Source organism: Trichechus manatus, unplaced genomic scaffold, assembly GCF_000243295.1.
Source record: "Trichechus manatus latirostris isolate Lorelei unplaced genomic scaffold, TriManLat1.0 scaffold00081, whole genome shotgun sequence".
Taxonomy (NCBI): Eukaryota; Metazoa; Chordata; class Mammalia; order Sirenia; family Trichechidae; genus Trichechus; species Trichechus manatus.
In genome coordinates, this window is record NW_004444017.1 from 2,135,105 (window position 1) to 2,162,942 (window position 27,838).

Here is a 27,838-nt window from a genome sequence, read left to right on the forward strand (position 1 = left end):
CCCTTGGCTGGTGTGAGATGTCAGTATTATTGTTCTGTTCTAATGGGCTGATTGAAGTATACGGTTTGTGGGGGCAAGTTCATCATTTAAAGAATCACCACGTTTCCCCACTCGGCCTTGGCACACGGAGTTCTTCACCAGGGAGCATGAGTTGGCTGTGTTCCCTGCCAAGAGCCATGGGATGGAAGCAGGGGCAAGGACCCCCCTTCCTTCTCAAGTGTCTGGTCTGCACCCCATTCCCATCTTTGCTGTGGCAGCAACAGCAGACCTCCAAGCTACAGAAAAAAGCAAAATAAAAACCAGTTGTTCTTGAGTCGATACCAACTTATGGCAACCCTATGTGTGTTAGAGTACAACTGTGCTCCATACGGTTTTTAATGGCTGATTTTTTTGGAAGTAGATTGCCAGGCCTTTCTTCTGAGGCATTGCTGGGTGGACTTGAACCTCCAACCTTTGGGTTAGCAGCCAAGTGCGTTAACCATTTGCACCACCCAAGGACTTCTAAACCAGTTGCCATCGACTCAATTCCTACTCACAACGACCCCATATGTGTCAGAGTAGAACTGTGCTCCATAGGGTTTTCAGTGACTGTGATCTTTCAGAAATAGGTTACCAGGCCTTTCTTCCAAGGCATCAGTGGGTGGATTGGAACCACCAACCTTTTGGTTAGTAACTGAGTGCTTGGCCATTTGTACCACCCAGAGACTCCAACTTACAGGCACCCCTCTATACCCCTAGGACTGGAAAAGGAGTGGCAGCTGGACACAACCTTTCATGCTAGGTCTGGCACAGGCTTTTAGAAAGTCTGTGCCGCCATATTGACACTTGGCATCCCGCTCGGTCTCACCATACATCAAATTGAGGTTTTAGGGGAGCTTAGAATCAATTGAAAAATAAGACCTAGTTCAGGGGGAGGGAGGAGAGATGGAGAGGTAGAGCACAGGGCATTTTTTGGACAGTGAAACTATTCTGTTTGATACTGTAATGGCAGACACATGACATTATACATTTGTCAAAACCCATAGAACTGTGCAACACAAATTGTGAACCCTAATGTGACCTGTGGACTTCAGTTAATATAATGTGTCAGTGTTGTTGTTAGGGAGGGGCCTTGGTGGTGCAGTGGTTAAGAGCTCAGCTGCTAACCAAAATGTTGTCAGTTCGAATCCACCAGCCGCTCCTTGGAAATCCTATGGGGCAGTTCTTCTCTGTCCTGTAGGGTTGATAATGAGCCATTCGAGTCGATTCCAACTCATAGCAACCCCATGTGACAGAGAAGAATTGCTCCATAGGGTTTTCTTGGCTGTGATCTTTACAGGAGCAGATCTCCAGGTAGTTCTTCCCCGGGAGCTGCTGGGTGAGTTCCAACCCCCAACCTTTCAGTTAGCAGTTGAGTGCTCTAACCACTGCTCAACCAGGGCTCCTTAATGTGTCAATATTGGTTGATTAATTGTAACAAATGTACCACAGGAATTCAAGATGTTAATAATAGGGAAAACTGTGTAGGGAGGAGAGGGGCGTGAGGGAACTCTGTACTTCCTGCACAATTTTTCTGTAAAACTAAAACTACTCTAAAAAAGAAAATGTATTAAAAAAAAAAAGACCCAGAAGACAGAGAGATGGGGGTCAGATTGTCATCATTATTACTAATGAGGCTGATTGAAACGTGTGGCTGTATATCTGCAGCCAGAAAGCCTTAGCCTGTCTTCACCCCCGAGTGAGGCGAGCTTACATGCCTGCAAAGACAGCTGCAGGTGAGAGACCCTGCCTTATCCAGCTAACTTCGTGCTGGAGAGCAGAAACGTGGCATCCTGAGGGCCATCTGGCCCCACCTAGAGGAAAGCCAGCTCACAGAACAGACTAGCCAGGAGTGTTCCTCTAGAAGTCCCTGAAAGAGGAAGCAGGGGGCTGGGAGAGAGGTTAGGTCCTAACCCTTCACTGACTGATAGAGCTAGAGCACTAAGGCATCCTCCTGTCTAAGCCCATTTTCTTCAAAAGACCCAGAGAAGGTGAGTGGTTCACCCAGAGTCACACAGCATCTTGTCACAGAGGCGAGGTGGTCCCCAGACTCCAGGCCAGAGTGTCTTCTATGTTGTTGCTCTTGTTGCATGCCATCCAGGCAATTCCAACTCATAGTGACCCTATAGGACAGAGTAGAACTGCCCCATAGGGTCTCCAAGGCTGTAATCTTCACAGAAGCAGATTACCAGGTCTTTTCTCACGTGGAGCTGCTGGTGGGTTCGAACAGCGGACCTTTTGGTTAGCAGCCGAGCACTTAACCATTGCGCCACCAGGGCTCCTTCTCTCTGATCAGCACCATTCTCGTTTTAAGCGCCACCTCTCTCCAGCTGCAGAGGATATACTTCATTACAGCCACCTCCAACAGCAGATGTTCTATATGGGTTTTTACAGCCAGTTAATCTCCACCACCACCACCCCCCTCTGACATTCTGCAACTAACGATCCCTGTGAACTTGGTGGCGCTGTCTAATCCATCGACATCAGTGAGCACGTGCAGCACACCTGCTTTGCGGGGCACAAGGCAGGTGAAACGGGGAAGGAGATACAAAGGGACTAAGGCCCAGTTCTTAGCTAGGAGTCTAGTGAGGAGTATCAGACACCTGCATTAAAAGGTAAACAGCCAGGCAGGTGGTCTGAAATTTGTGTTTGATTTTGGTCAGCGGCTCTGATCTCTCTGAGCCCCAGGACTTTTCCTAACCTCCAGGCCTCTTCTGTGCCCTGGAGCTGGTGTCTCATTATTCTTGTTCTTGGTAGGAATTTCCCCTCCTCAGCCTCTCCTTTTCTCCTATAGCCAGTCCTATCGTAGAATCACCACCGCTAGAGACCCCATCAGCAGTTCCATCTTGGAGTTCTTGCCACAGCCCTTTGTCCTACCCCTGCCCTCATGCACAGTCCCTTCTGTTTCAGGCGTGCGCACAGGGGCCTGCAGGTTGCTCCAGTCTGTGAGAAAGTCTAGGTCCTTCCACGGGGCTAGAACTAGTACCACGTGATGTTGAGTGGATTTCGACTCATGGTGATGCCGTATGTGTCAGAGTAGAACTGTGCTCCACAGGGTTTTCAATGGCTGATTTTTAGGAAGCAGATCACCAGTCCTTTCTTCCGAGGTGCCTCTGGGTAGACTTGAATCCCCAACCTTTCAGTTAGCAGCCAACTGTGTTAACCATTTGCACTACCCAAGGACTCCTAGGGGGCTAGTAAGAGGCAGCAATTAATAACCCCCCATGGGGAGTCTGGTCCCCATCCCTCCACCAGCTGGCCAGGCCCTACCATCCACTCTGGATCCTGCTCGCCCTCAGCCCATTCAGACTGAACTGTCAGCACAGTCTCAGCTGCAATCTAGTGGACACCCGCCTTTGGCTTGTAGTTCTGGAACTGTGTTCTCCTTTTGTGACCCCCCCACCTCAGTGTGATCCTCTTGGACCTCCAACATTTGGGTTGGACTTTGGATGGCCTCAGCCACATTCTCTTGATGTGCCTCTTGAATACCTCCTGCCTCCCCATGGCCTGGTTTGCTCTCTCCCCTGCCCTCTTCAAGCTTCCCCTCGCTCCACCATTTTCTCCTCACCCTAGCCCTGTCCTCTTCCCTGCTTCCAGCACCTTGGGCCAGAGCTGGGCGTTAGCCAGATGCATAGACATCAGCCAGAGCCTATCCTAGCTTCCTCCCCAGAGAGCAGGCCCCAAGTGGAATGGCTGATTTCACTAGCCTGCAGTTTCAGCACCTGCATGGGCGTGGCCGGATGGCCCAGGCTTCAGCCAGGGAAGGTAGGGTCACCTTCATCCTTCCAAGAGTGACATCTTGTTACAGGAATGGCTTGAGGCTCCCAAATCCACATCCTCTCGTCTGTGCATGAACAGGCCAGGCAGCTGCACCTCAGTGTTCTCACTGCCTCCAGCCTGCGGTTAATTGCCAGAAAATAATGCGCCCTGAGGTCATTGCCGCTTAAACAGCTAGCTCCATCTTCTCTGCTTGGCATGCGGTGTTCTCAGTTCTCTGACCCTCGTTTGGCCTTCCGCTGTAATCCTCTCACACACAGGCAAGCTGGGAGCCTCAGACTGGGCTCTTCTCCCTGCTGCTTAGCTTGACAGCACTTGATTCTTCTCTTTTACTGTTTCCACCGCTGTGAGAATAGGCTAGTGTCTGGACTCTAAGCCTCAACTTTCAGACTGTGGTTTGGCAGGGGGCTTCATTTCTATCTCTAATCCTACAGAATGATAGCGGAGACAGAAGAGGAAACCTTTGATAAAGCTCCCTATTTTGGCAGAATCAGTCCAATGGAAAATTTTATAAAGTTCTTAAAACTTACCTTAAGGATGTCACCAGCTGGCCCTGAGCTGCCCTGCCCCTCATACACCAGCAAATCTGCCCCTACACAGTGAAAATCCTTCTGAAGACTCATTTTCTAATTAATCAACTCTATGTCACACTGAGAAATATTTCTACAGATTTCCTACAGAGCCACTCATTAAAGACAGTACTGGTGTGATTCAGAGAGTACTGTGCTGTGCCAGCTTTGTTTTGGATCTGTAGTGTCAGAAAATATCCAACTTTGCTTCTAGTTCAAACTGTTCCATTAATCACAGATCTAAAGACAAAATCTCCGATACATGGTACGGGGGAAGATTAATGTTTGGGTCCCGTTCCGATCTTAACAAACTGGTTCCTTCTATGCTTGGGGTCCAGTTTGGCGTATTTCTAGTTTTTGTATTTTGAAATAGGATAGTTCTATGGGACATAAGCACTGTCCTGAGGCAGAGCCTTCTTTGGAATCCTCATTCCTGGTTCTTTTCACATTAGGCATAGGTGGCTGCTTCTGAACAACTCGGGGAGCCCTGAGTCAGCAGGGGCTGGAGGTCGGGAAGGAGTTTAGGTGGGATTGGTTCAGTTCACACCATGGTGCACAGGGACTGTGAAGGCAGAACCAGATACAGCTGGGAGCAGAGGCGGAGTAACTAATAAACACGGTATGCACTGGTTTGCACTGAGCAAGGTACACATGGGCTTAATTGTATTTACTTGCTGATCTGTGGTGAGCAATTTCACATGAGTTTCACCACGTCTTTGCTGTGGTGGGGGACAGGTGAAATTGTGCACTGCAAATTGGTGGAAAGGCACAATTGGGCCCGTGCGTACCTTGCTTGTTGGGTAATCTGGCCCTGGGTGGGAGCCAGAAGGGCAAACGAGGATCAAAGTACATAAATCAGAGGAAGGAGACAAGCAGTGAGAGCCAGCAGTCACACGGAGGCTCGGAAGCAAGTATGTCAGCAACAAGGTCCCAGGTGAGGGACTTCTGGCTCAGGGAGGGCTTTGTGGGGGCTGAGTCCTGATGGATAACAGCTGCAGAACACAGATATGGTCGGCAGGGAATTCCAGGCAGGGGGAGAGGGGGCACAAAGGCCTGGAGGTTCGAGGCTTGGCTCTGCGTAGAGAAATGCGCGCGCGTGCGCGCACACACACACACACGCACACAGAGTGTTTAACGGATCTGTACAGTGTTAGGTTCTGGATTAGGCTGGGCTGAGTGAGTCCCGGAAGGCCTTGTGAAGTGAAGGGCAGAGGGGGCATGAAGGGCTGGCCCTGCTAGCTGCTGAGGGCAGCTGGCTGGGGACCGAGTGAGGGCCAGGAGATACTTGTGTGCTTGGGGAGGGGTTTCCCTGGATTTTATCTCTACATCTTCACCCACTTCCACCTCTCTGAAGCTGCTCTCCCGACACGCTTTGTAGAAGCCCTTGACACCACCATACCACCTGAACCACATCCACCCTAACATGCTAAATCCACCCTAAGTAAGCTCAGGGATCTCATCCACCCACCCATCCGCCACTTGAGGGGCACTACCACACTAAGAGCATGGGTTCTGCAGCCCACAGGCCTGCATTCAAATCCTGACTCTGTTACGTATTTGCTGCATAAACTAAGACACGCTACTCAGCCTCTCCGAGCATATGTCCTCATCTGTAAAATGAGGCTAATGCCAGGATTCATCTCGGAGGACTGACTATCAAGAGAGGTCATGCAAAGTGCTTACAAGAGGGGATGGCACATGGGGAAACTCATAGATGTTGGCTGTTACTGTTGGGGAGCACCACCGTCCCCATCCACTGGGTGGGAGCTGCTCAGGTGAATAAGACATTTGATTGTGCTATGGGAGCATTTATTATTATTATTATTATTTTGGTGGAAGGGATGCCTTATCCACTATAAAGAAACCACATGTCTTCCCCAATATGCTTTGAAAAACAAGGCCAGCATTGTTAGCTTAGAGAAGCAGTATTGCATGGTGTCGAGTAAATATTGACTTTTATATTGAAATATAAAGAGAAGAACATCATGCTTGGTAAAGTAGAGGGTCAGTGAAAAAGCGGAAAACCCTCAGCTGAGATGGATTGACACAGTGGCTGCAACAATGGGCTCAAACATACTGACAATTGTGAGGATGTCAGAGGACTGGGCCATACAGCACATAACAACAATATTGAAATATAACTCTTCCCCAAATAACACACAGACTATCTGATAACTTCTTACTATTGGCTTTGGTTTAATATTTCCAAAAACAAGACCAGACCAAACTTAAGCAAAAGGGTGGCATTGGAGCCTTCTGGACACTTCCTAGAGTCAGTCTGTATATAAGTCTGATGTGATAACAGCACTCTTCCCTAGCTCTCCAGCTGCTTCAGAAAACTAACAGTCTACAGAGACCAAGCTAGAGTACTCAGGATGTAACAGAACTCCCTACTGGGCGTTTTGGGCATGAGTGATGGGAGCTGAAGTAGTGTAGGCTTCACTGGTACTTCTTGAGTCAGGGTGAGCATCTTCATGCCTCAAAGGTGCCCTGCCAGGTGGGTATAGAGTAAAACCCCTCACATGCTTCTGTCCATGTTTGGTTTCAGGCTTCTCACAGGAACTGGATAGCATTCCTCACATCTTCTTTTTGTGCCTCCCACAGTGCATAGGGGCACATATGCAAATCAGGTACCAGCATCAGCCTTAGAGCCTGAAGGTCAGTGTGTAAATCAGGACTTCTCAACCTTGGCACTATTGACATTGTCAACCAGATAATTTTTTTTGATGGGGCTCTCCTATGCCGTATAGGATGTTCAGAGGCATCCCTGCCTGTACCCACTAGAGTGCCCCTACCCTTAGTTGTGACAACCAAAAACATCTCCAGATATTGCCAAATGTCATCTAGGGGTAAAATCACTCCCAGTTGAGAATCACTGGTGTAAATTAAACTAAGGGAACAATTCTGTGCTACCTAACCAGTTGCCCTTCAGTGGATTCTGACTCATGGTGACCCTATGTGTGTGAGGGTAGAACGGTGCTCCATAGGGTTTTCAGTGGCTGATTTTTTAGAAGTAGATCACTGGGCCTTTCTTCTGAGGTTCCTCTGCGTGGACTCAGACCTCCAACCTTTTAGCTAGCACGTTAACTGTTTGCACTATGCAGGGACTTCCTGTGCTACCTGGGGATCAGAAAAAGATTGTGTGACCACACCCAAAGGTGGGGTTGGCATTCTCTGGCCAGTTCCTGTTGGCCTCCCAGGTATGCTTTGTAAGAACGTGCACTCCCACATCCTAATCGAAAGGTGTTTACCGAGCATCTGTCTAGACCTAGCACTGTGCCAGACACTGAGGAAGATCCGAAAGAAACCCAAGATGTGGTCCCTGTTCCCCCGAACCTCACAGTCATTCCGGGGAGACAGGGTGGTAACACCTGAAGCAATAGCAGCCGATACAGAACAGGAGTTGAAGTTATGCTGTTCCATGGGAAACTGTTGGCGTACAGGCAGGGTGGGGGAAACAGGTGTATCTGAGAGAAGGGGCAAAGGAGAAAGTTCTCCTGCAAAGCAGAAAGTTCTCCTGCCAGGAGAAGCATAGAACCCTGTGGCACTTGGGCAAGGGGGTTGGGGCAGGCACTGCCGGCTAGGGGCTGGCTAGCAGAGACCGTGACTGAGCTGTGTAGGGAAGGGCAGGCAGGCACTGGAATTCTCAGTGGAGGAACAGTGAGAGCAAAGGCATGGAGGCTGGACATCTTGGCCTGTGCGTAGGGAGCCATATACAGGGATGCAGGGAATGCTGTGCAGATTTGTACAGACAGATGACAGGTGTCAAAGGAGTCCTGAGATGATTAAGATGGGCTGGGAGAGAGTTCGAGAAGGATGGAGGGGCCAAGGAGAGAGATTTGTTAGAGTCCGTGGCTATGAAATCACAAGGCAGAAATCCCACCAGCCTGGCCGCACCTCCCAGGCACTCGAGCCAGCCACTTGAGTGTGGGCTGACAGTCCTCAGGGTGAGAGCATCCAAATGAGCAAGGCCCTTCACCTGCTTCCTGGGGGCAGTCACACACCTGCAGCTTTCCTGCCGCCAAAGCTGCTGCCTGGAGCCCCCATCCAGTATGCTGCCTGACCCCCGCTTACGGTTGCACTCGAAGCCCCCCACCCTGGCCGTTGCTTCCCTGCAAGTGGTCTCTGCATGCTGGAGCTGCATGAGGAGTAGGCACCTCCACTACGCACACTGCCTCTTGGGAAAACTCTTCCCGACTCCTGACAACACCATCAGGTTTGAGAGCCTGTTTGATGCCTCAGAACAAGTCTTTGAGGGGTTGGCATGTGCTGATTTAGCCTGCCATTAAATCAAGGGGTGTGGTTCAGGTTTGCTCCCTTCCCATCATCCCTCCATTCCTCTTCCCCACCCATCTTCGGTAGCAACTGTGGCAATGACATCCCCTGGGAAGCAGCACTACACTGCCACATCTGCAGGGCTGTCGTCGAGCATGACTTGAAGCTGGCAGCAGGGATGGAGAGAGGAGCTGCCCCCCTACAACCCCCTGCAGGAGGATGGCAAGATGCTAAGAGGCTACCCTCCTTGGTGCCGATGGCCTGGGTCCTCCGGGAGGCCACGGACTTCTTGGGGTGGGTGGGTACTCTGTGGCTTTTCCTGCCATGCCACAGAAGGCACTCAGGGTACACCCAGGAAGCTTGGGATCCACCAGCAGTCACTACGTTTAGGGTCCTGTGTGGCAGGATGGGAGTCTCTGGGTGGTGCAGACAGTTAACATGTTTGACTGCTAACCAAAAAGTTGGAGGTTCGAGTCTACCCAGAGGTGCCTTAGAAGAAAGGCCTGGCAGTCTACTTCTGAAAAATCAGCTACTGAAAACCCTGTGGAGCACAGTTCTACTCTGACACACATGGGGTCACCGTGAGTCAGAATCAACTCAACAGCAGCTGGTTTGGTGTTTGGTTTTTTGGTGGCAAGATGAGGCCGGCCTCAGAGTACCACAGTGGGGCAGGGGTGTGGAGGCCATTTGGAGCCAGTAGTAAGGGCATTATGTCAAAGGAGCTGCTGGGCCCAGCACCTGGCCCCCGGGTCCTGAGCTGCGTTAGTGCGGGAGAGCCTCCTGGGTGGGATCGGTGCAGCCACGCCCTGTGTAATGGGCAGGACTGCTGCCAGGAGGGCAGTGACCTGGCCTGGGCCCCCTGCACCTGCCGCTGTCTTCCAAGTACCACTCACCTTGTGCCATTGGACCCCGGCCCTGGGCTGGCAGGAGCCTCACCAGATCACAATGAAGCACTTAACTGAGAAAGTGTCATTGCACACAGTTCCCCTGCTCCATGGATCCTCACCGCCCCTCACAGCAGGCATAGCAGGTGATACTATTTTTATCCTCTTTCACTGGTGGGGAAAGTGAGGCTCGAGGCCCACAGTCTGGACCACTGTGGATGGCCGGGGAGGCTTCAGTGCCCTGCACAAGGGGATATGTGAGGGCTGACATCCAGCCCACCCAACTCTAGCTGAGCCAAGCATCCTGCTGGAGGCTGCAGACCTCCAGAGTGGGAGCACATTTTTCTAATTCAAACCAAGATACTCATGGCCACCCAACCAGAGCCAGAAAGTGGCAGAGCCTGGACCCTAACCCAGGTTGGCTGACCCTCCACCAGCGTCCTTAAGGTGTTCAGGCACTTACTGCTCAGAGGTTCCACAAGGGAGGGGCCAACCACAGACCTGGTCAGCCTCCTGCCTTTGCTCAGTCTGGACACCCTTCAGTACCACCCTTATACCCTGCCTGGGCCCACTCTGCTCTCCTGCATGCAAACCCCTCCCGTGGAGTCAGGAGTCCCTGGGGCCAAAGGCATGTGCCTTCATGGAGCCTGCAGACACCCCTCTCTATGTCTAAACCTCACCCAGGATACCCAGATGCTTGGAAACCCCTGCCAGACAGCCCCCAGAGGTGTGTGCCCCTAGCCTGCACCCACACTTCAGCCATACCCGGCCCTCTCCACATTCTCATCAAGGGATGGCTGGTGGACATCTGTTCCTGGGGGAGGGATGGACAGATCTTGAGTGTGTGGGCTGCAGGGTAGAGCCTGGAGCAGGAAGGGAAGAGGGTGGGCAAGGGCCAGGAGCCTCCATTTATATGCTTGCCACAAACGACGGGCTGGCCTGACATCATTATTCAGAAAGACTGGTACACTTCCATGTGTCCCTGACGGTGCCCAGTTCGTGCTGGGTACAGTAAAAACCAAAACCAAGCCAGTTGCCATTGAGTTGATTCCAACTCATAGTGACTCCATGCATGCCAGTCTATCAAGGATAACTGTGCTCCATAGGGTTTTCAATGGCTGATTTTTCAGCAGTAGATTGCCAGGCCTTTCTTCTGAGGCACCTCTGAGTGGACTTGAACCTCCAACCTTTTGATTAGCAGCCAAGTACCTTAACTGTTTGTACCACCCAGGGTCACCCACTAGATAAAATAAGGCTTAATAAAATTGCTGGGGACACGGAAGTGATTGACTTAACTTGAAAAGTAGATTTGCTCTGAGGTCTGAGTTTTTTCTGCAGGAAGAAATTTCCTCCCCCGCCCCCACCGTGTTTTTTAAACCCTGCCCCTACCAGGCCCCCTGCTGAGTGTGCTAGGAGGATGGTCAGGCCAGGCTACAGGCCATGGGTTAGCATTGCTTCTGACGTGGCCAGATGGCCCCTTGCCCTCCCTGTGGTCCCTACCCCTGCCAGCTCTCTCTGTCCTGCTCACATACCCTTCTGCCCACCTTTTCATCTGTGATGAGCCCTAGAGCTTCAGATCCCACTCCTAGGCTGGGCCTTCCTGAGAAGTCAGGAATCCGAGTGACCCTGGGTGCTGCCCTGGTGTTACTGGGTATATGGGCAGTATCTGCGGGGCAGCCTTAGGGGAGGAGGGGCATCACCCACCAGCGCTCAGCAAGACCATGATTGAAGCTGAGCTTGCCCAGAGCAGGGCCAGTTTCCATCAACAGTGCCACCCTCTGCTCTTCTTTCTCCTCTTCTCTGCCCGATGCCCTGGCTTCTCACAGCCTGCTTTGTCTCCCTCCCTGCGTCCTCCCAGCCCACTTGGGCCTGGCATGCGTTTTTATCTGCACTCCTGCAAGAACACACCAGGGTCAATGAGTGTCCTAGGAGCCTCCCTGACTATGTAAAGCCAGGTGGGAGGGGAGAGGATGCAGCCCTCGGCCTCCTGCTGGTCGCAGTCCAGTGAGCAGCCAGGAAACCAGCCAGCAGTATCAGCAGGCCCGTGAAGCATGAAGAGCAGCCCTGGAGCCTGGGGAAGGCCCGCAGTGGAGAGGGGAATTCAAAATGCCCCGGCAAGGCCAGGAAGGGTGGGAAATGGGCCTCAGGGCTGGAAGGTGGCACCTGAATCACCTTCCCAGGACCTCTCCCTTTGCTTTTTCACGTGTCTTGGTTGCTGCCGCTCAGCCTGCACCCTCCACTCCAGCCACATCCGCCGTCTCCACTCCCTGGACACAAACCCTCCGTGCTTTCTGCAACCTTCTGGGCTTTGCACATACTGCCCTCTCTGCCTGGAATGCTCTTCCCTCCACCTTGCAAATGCTGACTCATCATTAGGGATGCCACTTAGGTGTCACCTTCCCCAGGAAGCCTTCTCTGACTGCCCCACCCCACCAGGGCCTCCCATAGTTTCTGGGGCTTACCCCATAGTAGCATTTACAACCCAACATTGTAAAAAACCAAAAAAAAAAAAAACAAAAAAAAACAAACCTGTCTCCATCGAGTCGATTCCGATTCATAGCGACCCTATAGGACAGAGTAGAACTGCCCCATAGGGTTTCCAAGGAGCGCCTGGTAGATTCGAAATGCCGACTTTTTGATTAGCAGCTGAACTCTTAACTACTGCGCAACCAGGGTTTCCCAACATTGTAAGGATTTGCTTATCTGCATCCTACGCACACACTAGCCTATGAGCTCCTTGAGGGCAATAACTGTCTTGCTCATGATACCTGGCATATAGTTGTTGTTAGCTGTTGTTGAGTCGGCCCCTGACTCATGGTGACCCCACGCACAACGGAACAAAATACTGCCCAGTCCTGTAGCATACCCTTAATGAGTTACAGATCAGACCACTGTGATCCATAGGGTTTTCACTGGCTGATTTTTGGAAGTAGATCCCCAGCCCTTTCTTCCTAGTCCATCTTAGTCTGAAAGCTCCACTGAAACCTATTCAGCATCATAGCCTCCACTGACAGATGGGTGGTGGCTGTGGATGGGGGATGCTGGCAGGGAATCGAACCAGGTCTCAGCATGGAAGGGGAGAATTCTACCACTGGATCACCAATGTCCCCGGGCGTACAGTAGGTAGTAAATAAGTATTGGAGGGGTGGATGGATTAATGGATCAACAACTGCCCAATGAGTGGAGGGGTTAGTGCGGAACTCAGAGCCTGCGGCCAGCAGAGGCTAGTATGCCCAGAGAGGCTGGCACAAGGAGGGAGATGGTATGGGTGATGAGGTCCCTGGCAGATATGACTACCTCACTGCTTTGGGAGAACATTTGCCCACGGCGTTCCCTGAAACCCCCATCTGCCTACCCAGGCCTGATACCCGGTGGTGACCATCTCCTCTGCTTGACCCTAGTATTTCTGCTTGTTGCTTGTCATCTTCCTCGTGGAGCTGGTGGCAGGAGTCCTGGCCCACATGTACTACCAGAAGGTGAGTAGAAGTTTCTTCTTCCTACATTCTCCACCAGTGCCCCCAGGAGCAACAACAATGCAGGAAAGGGGGGGATGCATTGTGATGGGGGAAGCTGAGGCAGAGACACATGGCACATGGGTAGTTCACGTTCCCAAAAACAAACAAACAAAGAAAAACCCAAACCCATTGCCATTAAGTAAATTCCAACTTATAGCAACCCTGTAGAGCAGAGTAGAATTGTCCCATAGGGTTTCCAAGGCTGTAATCTTTATGGAAGCAGACTGCTACATCTTTCTCCTGTGGAGTGGCTGGTGGGTTCAAACCACTGACCTTTTGGTTGGCAGCTGAGCACTTTAGCCACTGTGCCACGAGGGCTCCTCCTCCCTCTTTCCCAGGCCCCCAGCAATCCTCTGCACATCTGGATCCCAGCTCTTGACCCAGTTCCAGCAACTCTCTGCTACAGCTGTTGATGAGGATATCTTTGGCAGGGGAGCTGGGGAGTGGGAGTTCTCCATGAGAGAGATGGGGTCATCCCTCTCTTTCCAAGGACAGGTGGAGGATGAATCCATTTGTTGAAGACACCCAAGGAGAAAGGCTTGGGCCAGGTTAACTGGCAGATTGAAAAGACAGGAGCAGTCTTCGCCCACCTCCGTTCAACAAGGAGGACATGCCCATCAGGTCCTCTCCAGCCCTGGTATCCTCTGACTCAGAGATTTGCAGTCAGGACTAGGGTGATACCTGGCTGACCGAGACAGTACAACTATGCCAGTTGTTTCAAGCCAGCGCCCATGCAGACCAAACAATGCCCCCAGAGTAATGACTGTAAATGTTTGCAGTTAAAAAAAAAAACATACCCATTGCCATCAAGTCGATTTCAACTCATAGTGACCCTGTAGGACAGAGTAGAACTTCCCCACAGAGTTTCCAAGGAGCAGTTGGTGGATTCAAACTGCCGACCTTTTGGCTAGCAGCCAGGCTCTTAACCACTTCACCACCAGATATCACCTCATAATCAAAATAAGAATAAATAGATACTGAAAAGCACCCCTGGTCTCCTCCACAGCCTCTTTCTCAGCTCAGCCCATCACACCTCTGCCCTCACCTGAGTGCTCAGGGCCCCAATTTTTGCAACATCTTCTCCATGAACATCTAGAAAGTCTCCCACTGGGACTCCATTGCACCGTTTGGAAAACCTCTGCCATCCTATGTCCTAGAGTTCGCTGGCATGGCTCTGGAGCAGGCCTGGGTACCGGGGTTCTGGGGTGGGGGTGAGGACTTCCTGTTGACTCCACCTCCCCTCTCTACCCTCCTCAGCTGAGTGACGAGCTAAAGCAGCACTTGAACCGGACTCTGACTGAGAACTACGGGCAGCCCAGAGCGACGGAGATCACAACCTCGGTGGACCGTCTGCAGCAGGATGTAAGCCCCTGGCCCGTGGGCGTACAAGCTAAACAGACCTGGGTTCAAATCCTGACTCTGTCCCCTCCTCTCCCCCATCTGGGTGACCCTGGGCAAGTTACTTACCCTCTCTGAGCTCAGTTGCCACATCTCTAAAATGAAATCCATATAGCCTTACAGTTGTGTGAGTATTAAATATGATCACATATGTAGGAGTCCCCACCAATGAGTCCTGCCCCTGACAAGTGCTTACTGAGTGCTGGCTCCTTTCCTTCCTCCTCCCCTGCCCTCGCCTCCACTATGCTCCCCCGTGACTACCTCCTCTGCACCCCACGCCCTGCTGCCTTCCTGTTCTGGGTCCCCTGTGGGAAGGAAGCCGGCTGTGCCAGGAGAAGAACTGTGTCTCCTGGCAAGGATCCGGGCCAGGAAGTTCCTCTCCAGGCTCCTTCCATCTGCACGACCTGCCTTCTTCCTCCATTCCTTGGAGAGCTGGGTGCTCAGGCCCTCGAGGAGGGAACCATAACTGGTAGGAATATCTCAGTTAAGCCGCTGAGAGAACTTTCCAATTGAGAGCCATCAGGCAGAACGCTGGGGATAGAAAGTGGATTCTTTTTCCCCAATGAGTCTTGGCAGATTCTTCCAAGGAGGCCCACGGCCTTGGCCAGAGGCAGGGGGTGGGCAAATGGCCCTCCAGACCTATACAGTCCAGGATGGTAGCCACTAGCCGCATGTGGCTGTTGGCGTTTTAAATTAAAACTAAAAACTCATTTCTTAGTCACACTATCCACATTTCTAGTGCTCACTAGACCCTCATGACCATTGTTTGTCCTTGTGTGCCATCGAGTTGATTCCAACTCACAGACCCTATAGGACAGAGTAGAACTGCCCCCTAGAGTTGTCTATGCTGTAATCTTAATGGGAGCAGATCGCCCAGTCTTTCTCCCACAGAGCAGCCGGTGGGTTCGAACCTCAGACTTTTCAGTTAACAGCTGAGTGCTTAACCATTGCACCACCAGTGCTCTTCCATGTGGCTAGTGGCTACTACATTGGACAGGACAGATATAGAACATTTCCATCATCACAGAAAGTTCTATTTGGCAGCTCTGTAATCCTGATTTATTCCTAAAAAGTTGAGGCAACTTCATCTGCCCACTCTGGTCCCTCTTCTGCCTCCCTCCCCTCATCATCTCTGCTCCACCGGCCTCCTCAGACCTCACCTGGACTTGAGGCTTTGGTCTTGAACCTGGGAAAGTCAGGCAGGTAGAGGTAGGTGGGCTCCAAGCTCTAGGGATATCATAATCCAATTGAGGAGGCACCTTCCCCATCTCCCCAAGACTCAGGCTCAGTGCTCAGTCAGCTCTGCACAGCGGGGGACCCTTCTTCTCTGAAATAGTGGCCATGGGTATATGGGTACACATGGGCCCACATACACATGCACACACACGTGTTTGGCCAGGACCTGGGGTGGGGCCTGGGGGGACTCTTGAAAACACACATAGTCAGCACATGCTGCTGGGTCTACCCTGTCCTCAAGGAAGTGTACACTGGTTGGACCTCACACTCTGAGAAACTCTGGAGACAAAGATCAGGACAGGACAGGCTACTTCCAGGCAAGAACTGTATCTTATTCATGTTTCAACACTACTGCTTAGCTTCCTTCCTGGCACACGGTAGGTGCCTAACAAACACTTGTTAACAGAAATGAATGTGATACACGCACACACATCCCATGTATCTCAGTCTCCCAACTCAAGATGGCAAGAAATACCAATTTCTGATTGTTTTGGAATCCACTTGGACCTGGGAATTCTCTCTCAGTCAGACTGGGGTCCCCGCCTGGAATGGTGGGAAATATCCCAGGTCTTATTGAGCACTCACACTGGGCCCTCTGGTCAGTGGTGATCTGCCCACACTGTGGCCTCTGGGAGCCCTTCGTGTCCTGCACAGCTGGGGCTCTGAGGATTCGAGGCCTGAATGGGGGCCTTGGAGCCTCTGGCAGGGTATCCCTGGGGTCCTGCTTCACTGGATGACCAGGAAACCATCCCTGTGCATTCTGCCTCTGCCCTGGGCTCTGCCCCCGAATAGTACACACCCCATTCTCCCAGGAACCCGCCAGCATCCATCCCCCCTACATCTTCTTGCAGACCCTCTCTGCCCTAAGACACTGCGTCATCTCCTTAAAGGGTTTGGGTGCCTTTGGGGTTCAGTCTAGGAAACAGAGGCCTGCCCTGGGGAGGTGCAAAAAAGGGACTATATGTAATGCCATCTGGGGCTCCCTGGCCCTGCATGTCAGTGAAGGTGAAGAGGACCATGCTGGTCTGGCCAAGAAAGGGCTTTTTTTGAAAGACAATACGTCCAAGTAGAGATGATAAAAATAATGATGTACCATTTAAGGAGCTCTATTATACAAAGGAGTCCTGGTGGCGCAGTGGTTAAGAGCTCAGCTGCTAACCAAAAGATCGGCAGTTCGACTCCATCAGCAACTCCTTGGAAACCCTATGGGGCAGTTCTGCTCTGTCCTGTAGGGTCGCTATGAGTCAGAATCAACTCGACGGCAACGGGTTTTTCAACGGGTTGTTATACAAAAGCTAGGAAACAGGTGTCTTGCAGGCAGCCTCTGCCCTGGGCCTGGAAAGAAGAACCCCAGAGGGACCAGCTCCTGCTCAAGACAGGGGAAGGGAAAATCATCAGGGGAACCAGTCGGTGTTGGATGAGTGTTTGAGTAGTGTGTCCTGCCAGCCCCATCACCCAGGGGCTCGAGGGCCCCCACCCTGGCCTTCTCTCACCCACAGCCTCTGCCTGTCCCCCTAGTTCAAGTGCTGCGGCAGCAACAGCTCGGCCGACTGGCAGCACAGTGCTTACATCCTATCTCAGGAGGCCGAGGGCCGCCGGGTGCCTGACAGCTGCTGCAAGACAGTGGTGGCACGCTGCGGCCAGCGGGCCCACCCTTCCAACATCTACAAGGTGGAGGTGAGCACCCGAGCTCAAGCTGGGCCATCGAGGGGATCCCATCCAGCACTCAGAGCCCCCACGAGCCCCAGGAAAGTGGGCTTGGGCAGATGGGTTGGGGACAGAACACTGACCGGGGCAACCACAGTACCTGGGCCTGCAAAGGTCTCTAGCAAGCCCTGGGGACAAGCAGCTCCTAGTGGGAAGAGCTAGGTCACCATGCATGACATGCCCCCGGAATCATCTAATAAGCCTATGTGCGGTTCAAGGGCCGGGGCCAGACCCTTTAATTCTCAGGCATTTCCTCAGCCTCGGCAGAATGCATATCAGGGCCAACCTTCCCTCCCCACTCCTGGGCCCAGGACAAGACTAACCTGTGGTTACCTTGCAGGGAGGCTGCATTACCAAGCTGGAGCAGTTCCTGGCAGACCACCTGCTTCTCATGGGGGCAGTGGGCATCGGGGTGGCCTGCCTGCAGGTGAGCTAAGGTGGGGGAGTAGGGGAGGGGGTTGTCTGGAGGAGTTCCCACCGCCTCTCCCATTGGCTGAGCTCAAATAACTGACACTTTCCATGCCCCTGCCCTGCCCTACCCTCTCCTCTCCTCCCTTTTACAGCTAAGGGTGGATCACATGGTCAGTCTCTTCCCCCAGAAGCCATGAAAATGCCTGGGGCCTGTGGGATACCTTAAACTTGTAAAGAACAGGGACCTGGGAGGAGTATGAGTGTGGGCTCAGGTATGTGCATGCACTCTACGTGTGTGCACGTGGATGTATGTGTGGGCACAGGCCTGCTGTGGTATGTGTGTACATGAGTGTCTCTGCATGCTTCTGCGTGTGTGTAGTTGGATTGTTTGCACGTGTATGTGGTTGGGTGTGCTTCTGCATGTGTGTTTATGTGTGTGCATGTACATGCACTCATCCCTTTGCGTATATTCCTAAGTGTGTGCATGCACGCATAATTGAGTGTATGTGCTCCTCCGTACACACAGCTCTCAGCTCGGAGGATGAGCTATGCCCTTTGCTGCTGGTTCTCTCCTCCACACCCCTCTCTCACCAGCCCCCCAAGAAGTCAGCGCCATTCTGTCTGGTTGCCCCAGTCAAGGGTTGAGAGGGGAGTCCCCAGGAGGAAACCTTTATCGGCTCAGGCACACACAGCATGCAAGCGAGCGAGGGTCCCTGAAGTCCACAGCAGGAGCTGTGGGTGGGCTCTCATTCTTGTGGGAGCTCGGCAGCCCTGAGGGGTTTGAAAGTGAGTAGTACTGGCCAGCTCTCCCTATTCCCAGTACTATAAGCACTGTCTAGGGAAGGTAAGATAGACTAGGGAGAAAGGCCTGGTGATCTGCCTCCGAAAATCAGCCAGTGAAAGCCCTATGGATCACACTGGTCTGATATGCAGCCGACCGTGGGGATGGTCCAGGCCCAGGCAGTGTCCCATTCTGTTGTGGATGGTGTCACTATGAGTCAGGGGCCGACCCAACGGCAGCTAACAACAGCAGGGAAGGTAAGAGCAGTGGCTTTGGCATCAGAAGACCTGAGTTCATTCCTGGCTCTGCTCCTGTGTGACCTTGAGCAGTTACTCAACTTTTCTGTCCCTCAACTTCCTCACCTGAAAAAAAATGAGGATAATTGCCTAATTAATTAATTGTCTAAATAAGAATGAGGCAATGCACGTGACCCACTTACAGCACCTAGCAGGCGCTAAGCCCTCAGAGTAGAAGCTGTCTTTATCCAGATATCTAGACATCAGAGTGTTTTCAGATACTTTCTCTCAGCGGATCCTCGCAACCGCCTGAGACCGAGGCCAGGCAAGTAATCATGTTCTCCCCATTTTACAGATCAGAAAACAGACCCAGGAAGGTGACTGACAAAGAGGCATACCCTAAACTGGCACCCAAGTCTCCTGGCTCTTGCTCCTTTGCTTTCCAAACTCTCTACCCCAACACAGTGTTTCAGGACAAGAGAAGTAGGGATGGTGGTGTCGACTGGCTTGGGGAAACTTCTAGATCACCATGCTGCCTACCCACATTGGTCTGTGGGCCTGGAGGGCTAGATGCAGCCTAGACTACTGGGAGGAGCACCCTCAGTCTCTGGAGGGAGACCCATCTTGCTTCTGCCATCTATGAGCTGTGTGACCCAGGGCAGGTTATTTCGTCTCCGAGCCCCAGTTACTCATTTGTAAAATGGGTCTAATTACTCCAAGTTTGATGGCTCATTGCGAGGATTAGAGAGATTTGGTAAAGCACTTGGCTCATCACCAAGCAGACAGCAGGTATTCAATAAATGGTGGCGGTGGTAGGGGCCCTCGAGTCGATTCCGACTCATAGCAACCCCATGTGACAGAGTAGAACTGCCCCACAGGGTTTCCTAGGCTGTAATCTTTATGGGAGCAGATTGCCAGGTCTTTCTCCTGCAGAGCCACTGGGTCGGTTTGAACCCCCAACTTTTTGGTTAGCAGCCGAGCACTTAACCATTGCTCCGCTAGGGCTTCTTAAATGGCACCGTCATTATTTTTATCATCTCTACTTGGGCATATTGTCTCTCAAAAAAAGCCCTCATGCCCTGGCCCGACCAGCATGGTCCTCTTCACCTTCACTGACATTCAGGGCCAGGGAGCACCATGTGGCATTGGGCATTGTCCCTGTTTTGTACCTCCCCAGGGCAGGCCTCTGTCTCGCAGGCTGAACCCCGGAGGATTCTCCAGTCAGAGCTGGGGAAGGGGCTGCTCTGTGGAAACCTGCTATTGACTGTCAGCTTTGAGGGAGCCTGCTTTGTATGGACAGGGCCAAGCCTGGGTCACTCTATTTCTTCCTTACCCCACTGGCCTCGAGAGCTTGTAGAGGCTGCAAATAAAAAGGGCAGTGAGGCTCAGGGCAGAGAGAGGACTGAACCTAAGGGCACGGTGGAATAACGTCTGCAGTATATAAGTCCAAGGCCCAGGAGGGCTGCCACTGGGCAGTGTACCTTCAGGCCCACAGATACCACCTCCCCACTCACAGCCCTCCACCTTGAAAAGTCTCGGTTCCTCCAGGGCTCACTGTGGAATTGCACCCAGTGTTCCTGAGAGAGAGCTTCACCTGGCCAAGGCTGTGGGTTGCAACCCCTTGCCCGGTTGTTTCCCCTCCATTCTGCTGATCTGGCCTTGTCGTGGCCAAGCCTTGTGTTAGGGCTCCCTCTGCTGGCCGACGCTGGGAAGCCTCCCAAGTCCTCCAGGTCGACAGCCTTGAGGAAGGGCTCACACCAGGCCTCCCCACTCTCAGTCAGTCATCCTCCCAGCCAGAGCATGCCTGGTACTTCCTGCACACACGAAGGCCTGGCACATCAAAGACCTCCTAAGACTCAGGAAATATAAACCCAAGATGGTACCATTATGTTTCCCTGCTCCCTAGCAACTGGAGGAAATCAGAGGGCCTGAAATTTAGATGTAGTTCTGTTACTTGCTTGACAAGTCGTGACCTTGGGAAGTCATGTTTACTCTCTGAGCCTCAGCTTCCTTTTCTGTAAAATGGAGAGATTGGACTGGATTCGCCATTTTCAAGCCTTTTTTTTTTAAATTGTATTTTAGATGAAGATTTACAGAACAAATTAGTTTCTCGTTAAACAATTAATACACATATTGCGTTACGACATCGGTTGCCAACCCCATGATGTGTCAACACTATTCCCTTCTTGACCTTGGGTTCCCCATTAACCAACTTTCCTGTCCCCTCCTGTCTTTGTCTTTGCCCTTGGGCTGTTGTGCCCATTTGGTCTCATTTTGTTTTATGGGCCTGTCTAATCTTTGGCTGAAGGGTGAACCTCAGGAGTGACTTCATTACTGAGCTGTAAGGGTTTCCGGGGGCCATACTGTTGAGGTTCAAGCCTCTTTTAACAGCACCCTTCTCTTATCAGAGGAAATCTCACACAGGAGCCCAGTACGTTAAACATAACATGTTCTAATTAAAGCAGGAGTTGGGGCCTGGAGACAAATCTAGTTGAGGGCCTTCCCCTCACTACTCTCCGCGTCCCTGAGCTACACTTTGGGTTTCAAATACGGTTTGAAAACTGCTGGTCTAGCCCATCTCTAAGGAATCTTCTAGCTCCAGTATTCTATGATTTTCTGGTAAGGATCATACTTCAGTGACCAATTTTCTTGAGATTGATGTCCTGCACTGTTCTAGAATGTAAAAGCAGTTGGTTTTTGAACATTCTGAAAACCAAACAGAAAATGCAGTGAACATAATGAACCCTTGTTTCAGCCAGATATTTGACAGCATGTCACTTGTTGTCACACGGACATGTGGACCAGGCACTAATATGCTTAGGAGACATTGTGGAGGGTTGGATAACCTAACTGCAAGAGGATAGATGAGTGGATTAATGGCAGCCTGGCGAAAGGTCTCCAATAGCGGTCTGTGGCGTTCTAGCCTCAGACCTGTCTCTTCAACATTTTCCTCAGTGATTTTGATAAAGATTCGGGAAGTATGCTAACCAACTCTGATATCTAGCCAAGTCTGCAGGGATAGCTGGTTTGCTGAATGATAAAGCCAGGTTTGAAAAACTGCTTGATGGAGGGGGAAAGAAGTGCTGAAACCACAGTTATAACATTTAACAGAGTTAAGTCCTTGCATTTAAGTTAAAAAAAAAAAAATCAAGCCTGTAATACAGACAGAGGGCATCTGGCTTGAGTTACGTGATGGGTGCTACCCAAGCAAATGCAACCTGGGTCTGCGCTGGAGGAAATGGTGAGAGCCAGGGTGATGTCCAGTCAGGCCACATTAAGGTTCTGATCCAACCTACCTTCCAGGAGGGACCACATCTCTGGAGAGCCTCCGGGGCAGTGGTCTTCAAGCTCAGCTGCACACTGGGATCACCAGGTGAGCATTACAAGCTGCCCAAGGCCCAGGCTATACCCCAGAACGATTAAATAAAGTTGTCTGAAGTTGGCACCCAGGCATCAGTGTATTTGTACAGCTTCCCTAGTGATTCCAAAAGGCTGGCAGTTCGAACCCACCCAGAGACATTTTGGAAAAAAGATCTGAAGATCACAGTCATTGAAAACCCCCTGGAGCACAATTCTACTCTCACACGCATGGGGTCGCCAAGAGTCGGAATTGACTTGACAGCGACCAGTTTGTTTTGGTTTTTTTTCTAATGTGCAGCTAGGGTTGAGAACCACTGGCCCAGAGGGAGCAACAAGGGCTAAGTGGGCCTGGAAATTGAATGTGGGAGAGGTCAGGGGATGCAGAACGGTTACCTGGGAGAAGACAGTACCATCACTGTCTTTAAACAGCCAACAGCAGTCACGTGGGAGAGGGAGTGGACTTCTGGGAGGCTCGAGGACAGAACAGGAACAGTAGGTAGGATTTACAAGGAGAAGGATTCAAGGTCATTTTAACAATTATGATTGGCCAATCAGCATTCCCTGCAGAGTACTAAACTCCCTGCCACCACAAGTTGGAGCAGAGGTTGGGGGCTAGCAAGATGCTGGGAGAATTCCTGCCCTTGCTAGGCGCAGTAGCCCAGCAGTCCCTTCCACTCTGAGGTTATACATTCTGGGAGCGCACTTGTTCACTTTAGCAAGAACCTGAGGACTCCTCAGTCCCACCTTGTGGAACTCACTATACTGGAGGGAGTTTCCGACCTGGAGGGGACAATCGGGATCTCAAGGTGTACCCCCAAATCATAGACCCGTGGACCTGGAAGGACCTTATGGATCATCTAGGCTGGTGCTGCTCTGCCCTGGCTACACAGCAGGTTTAAAATCCTGCTCAGGCCCACCTCCCGAGATGCTCGTGTACATTGTCTGGGATGAGGCCTGTGCATGGAGATTTTTTTTAAAGCCCCCTCCCCACCCAGGTGACCCAAATGTGCATTCAGGGCTGAGACCCACTAAGCCCACCTTGTTCATACACATCCGAGGACGACAAGCCCAGCCATACAAAGTCACTTGCTAAAGGTCGAACGAACCCTGCTCTACAGTTTGCCCTCTTGTGGGTGGGCTCTGGAGGCACTCCGCTTTGAGGTAACTTTGGAAGTTAATTTCCAGAATGTTTTGGCTGGGAGATTTCTTACTACAAAGGACCTAGTGGCCTAGCCCCATTTTCTTATGGCTCCCAGAGTCTCACGAGCAGTGCTGAGAAGGCTGAGGGGCAAGTGGTCTGTCTGCCTTGTACTGAGTGCCTGCATGTGCCAGGCTGTGCCCAGTGCTGAGGCACCCCAGTGTGGGCAGGAGGTAGTCCCCTCTCCCAGGGCACTTTCATTTGAGGGGAGGAGACAGACAGGTGCCCAGCAGTTACAGTGCAGGCAGAGGGGCTGGGTTAGGGTGAGCTCTGGGGCTTGGGGACACACCTACAAGTCACTAAGCAGTCATGGGCAGGGAAGGCTTTCAGGGAAATGATGTAATTAAAACTTGAAGGAGTTGAACAGGAGAAGTAGCAGAAGGGGGAAGAGTGCCAGGGTGAGGGAGCAGCCCTGGCTGACCAATGTGGAGTGGGGAGTACTGCCTGGCCTCTCCAAGGCTCCAGGGGCAGGTGGGGCTGGTTAAATTTCTAGCTTATTCAACACTGCAGGTCCCAGGACGGGGTGAGTGTGGTACTGTTCGTTCCTTTAGACTGTCATCTTAATTTCTAAAGAATCTCACCAGGGAACAGACTGGAGGTTTTCCTTATGATTAAGGGGGCAGTTGAGGCTCAGAGAGGGATATAACTGTGCCTAAGGTCACACAGCCATTGGTGCAAGAAGCTAGCCCACCACCATCCCAACATTCCCACGTATATAGGATGGAAACATATTTCAGAGCCCAGGAAACTCACAAGGGATCTGCTGGCTATGAAAAGGGAAACCAAAAGAGGTCTGGAATGACTTCCCAGAGCCCTGGCCCTTCCTTGATGCTCACTGATGACAGCTAGGTGCTGGCTCAGAAAACCTGTAAAAAGCTAAATGCGTGGCAGCTGCCTGTTAAAATATCCCCCGTGTGGGCTCTGGGCTGCATCCAGGCAGTCTGGGTTCCAGCAGCCAGTCCCGACCCCACCTGCTGCCGTCTCTGGCTCCTGCAGTTAACTTGTCATGTGTGCCTCTGCTCAGCCCCGGGCTGGCTGCGTGGAGCATTCCATGCTGTCTGGTTTTTCTGGGTCCTCTGTCAGGAGAAAGATGCTGATGCTTACTCAGGATCTGGTGGGTTAGTGTCCCTTACCTCTCTGCACGAATCAGAATGGTGTCTGTGCACGTTTGTGTATGTGGTGTGTATACATGTGCACACGCATTGATGAGAGCATCCATTACCTCTCTGCATGAATCAGTGTGGGGTGTGTGTGCACCTGTGTGTGTGTGGGTACACGTGTGCATACATGGATGAGATCATTCTTTCCCCTCTGCACATGGACATGCACGTGTATGTATGTCATGTGCACACACATCGGTGAGAGCATCCTCCCTGGGAGGTACCCTGGAAACACATCTCGTACAAAAGTGTGCATGCTGGGGCACTCAGCCCTGCCAGTGCTCTCCAGCAGGAGGTGTACACTCTAGGGAATATGGACACAGTCATTGCAACCAAGTCTGTCTGGTCCAACATCTCCTTTCTGGGGTTTCCCTTAGCAAGGATCAGAAACATCCAGAGAACCCCACAGGATGTCAAGGGGACAAGGACAGGGCATGCTGCAGGACACCTGGGTGGAAGGTTGTGAGAGCCACCTGCTTAAAGCTAGTGGGAGATGAGATAACCTCTTAACCGCTTTCCAGCTTGTGATTCTGAGTCTCTGAGGTGGATTAACACCACTTTTAGCACCAACGTTGAAAGCTGAAAACTGCATTCACAGGTCTCCACTGTCCTCACATCTCATCCCAAGTTGGGTTGGATGGAGAGGAGAGAGGAAGGAGGAGGAAGATGGGCTCATCCTATGAGACTTCCTTAAGCTAGCCTTGCCAAGAGAAGCAAAATGCTCACTAGCTCCTGAGCATCTTCACCAGCCTGTCCACCTCCCCACAGTGGCACGGGTTTGAGCTTTCCACATGCATCCAGAGTTGCTCTGGCACTACCAGATCAGCAGCAGTCATTTGGGGTATTGTTTCCTGTACTTGGAAAGTCCACCCTCATCCCCATCTCCCCCTTCCCTAACATCAGCACTCCCTTTCCTGTGGGCAGTCAAGACCCAATGGCATGTCATTGTCATGGTCAGGATCACAGCCATGGGCTCCTTGGTCTTCTCTCCAGAGACCTGGCAGGTCTCTCATCTCCTTGGGTGGGAGGGAAGGCAAGGAGGAGGACAAATAAAGAGCAAGGTGGAGGAATAAAGATTCTCTGCATGTTAGAAATGGGAAACGTGAGACCACCCCAGGGGAAAAAGTGATTTTCCCAACACCGCGTGTGTGTTTGGACAGGTGCTGCTGGCCCCTTCTTGCTCGGCTCTTGGATGCAGAAGAGGGCTGCGAGGCAAGATGCCTAGGGCCTGGGCTTGGTGCCCTGTTCCAAGCTGATTTACAGGATGGGCTGGTGACAGCTCTGGTTGCCCCTCTTAGAGCCTCAGTTTCCCCATGGCTTCTGCAAATCAGCCAGAGGATTGACTATGGACCTTGGTTTTTTGCTCTGAGGTCTGAGGGCAGTAAGATGCAGACAGACTCCTAGAGAAAAAGACTGCTTCAGACAGCTGTAATGAGGGAGTGGAAACATTACCCCTAGGGACCTAATTAAATCAGGTCATCTCACGAGAAGATCTAGGACCACAGACCACCAGCATCACCTGGGAGCTTGTTAGAAATGCAGAGTCTCAGGCGCGCACCCAGACAGGCCTGCCGAATCGGAATCTGCGGTTTAACAAGGTCCCCCGGCGATTCGTGCACATTGAAGTGTGAGAAGCTCTGCTCTTAGTGGTTTCTCAAAGTGTGGCCGCTAGGCCCCCACCCCCTGGGCGCTTGTTAGGTATGCACAGTCCCAGGCCCCACCCCCCACCGACTGAGCAGGAATCTACCCTTTAACGAGGTCCACGGGTGGAGGTTCTCGTGTGCACTGAAGTGTGAGAAACACTGGGCTAGGGCACTGCCGGGCGGCAGCTTAATGGGGTTCTGATTGCTCTTTGCTCCTCTCCTGTCTCCACCTGGCAGATCTGCGGGATGGTGCTCACCTGCTGCTTGCACCGGAGGCTCCAGCTGCATTTTTACTAATGGCCACCCTGTCCCCTCCTACTGCCTCTCCAAGTACAGATGCCCAGATCCCCTCTGCCAGGCCTGGAGAGCGGCATCAGCTCAACTAGGGCCTTAGACTCCACTGACTCTGTGCCCAGCCCCTGGGAACCACGAAGTGCCTGAGACCACACACGGCTCCACTGCTCCTGCCTAGACCAGGGACCCTCAGCCCCTCCCACCACCGCTGAGCGCTCACTGTCAGACCTGGTGGGCAGGGAATGGAGATCCTGCCAGGCTCCTGTGGACTTGGAGGGTGAGAGCTGGGCACTCTGCTCTCTCCGGCTCCAGTACGTGGAATCGAGGGCGGAACCCCTCGGTCCCTCTGGGACTCCTGCTTCCAGTGGTAGATTTCCTTCTTAGGGGAGGTGGCCCCACCTGAGCTGAGGAGCCCTAACCCTATCGGCCTCTGCTGCAGGCTGTGCGAGCTTTGCTCTCCCCTCTGGGAAATGTATCAATTAGAACTGGCTCTTTTCCCAAAGACCTAGCAGCTTTGATCTGCCATCTTTGCCCAAAGTCCCCTCATCTAGAGAGCGATGTCCTGACAGCCTTGTTCCTTCCTTTTGATCTGGGAGTGGAGTCCCAAGGTGAGGCCGCCCAGGAGCTGGCAATGGGCTGTAGGCTGAGTGAGGCTACCAGGGCAGATGGGCATCAGGCAAGGTGGAGGAAAGTTGGCTACTCCAGTACCTGCTGCATTGGGAACAGAGCCCTGCACTCTGCTTCGAGGCTTTTCCCAGAGAGCTCCAACGAGGGGGCATGGCCCCAAGCCCCAGCCTCCAGTGTAGCAGTACAGTAGATTACTACCGTGCCCCGTGGGGATCCCCTGCTCCATGGCCTGATTCTCAGGAATGCCAGATTTTAAAACCATCTTCAGCTGTTACATGTTGATGGATGTAAAAATCTTCTCAATGAGACCAAATCACGGACCCCAAAATGTTGGAGCCACTGGGGAGGTGAAGTTCTGAGTAGAGAGGTGCTTTGTCCTGGGCCTCACTTTCCCAGGTCCTCTCACCCTGACCACATGGTCACCCATGCTGCCTCACAGAGGGCCACCTCTGCTCCTGTTCCCACCAGCTCCAGAGTGAATGCAGTTGGTTCTCTCTTGCACCACTGAATTAGGCAGAGGATTTTCAACCAGTTGCTTTTGAGTCAGTTCAGACTCACGATGACCCCCTTGTGTCAGAGTAGAACTGTGCTCCAGAGTATTTTCAATGGCTGATTTTTCAGAAGTCCATCGCCAGCCTTTCTTCCGAGGCCCCTCTGGGTGGACTCAGACCTTCAACCTTTTGGTTATCAGCCAAGCATGTTAACCATTTGCACTACCCAGGAAATCCTCTCGAATAAAGGAGAACAAA

At 52.0% G+C, this 27,838-nt stretch overlaps 1 protein-coding gene across 1 annotated transcript in view; it reads left to right on the plus strand.

Annotated features, from left to right (window-relative positions):
* The window catches only part of TSPAN11 (tetraspanin 11), a 49,287-nt gene extending 22,628 nt beyond the window's left edge, over positions 1-26,659 (plus strand). The window contains exons 3-7 of the mRNA XM_004381178.3: positions 12,925-12,999; positions 14,296-14,400; positions 17,191-17,349; positions 17,720-17,806; positions 26,406-26,659. Coding sequence (XP_004381235.2) covers positions 12,925-12,999; positions 14,296-14,400; positions 17,191-17,349; positions 17,720-17,806; positions 26,406-26,465 — 486 coding nt within the window. The 3' untranslated portion in view covers positions 26,466-26,659. The remainder of the gene's footprint in view (positions 1-12,924; positions 13,000-14,295; positions 14,401-17,190; positions 17,350-17,719; positions 17,807-26,405) is intronic.
* The last annotated feature ends 1,179 nt before the right edge of the window (positions 26,660-27,838 follow it).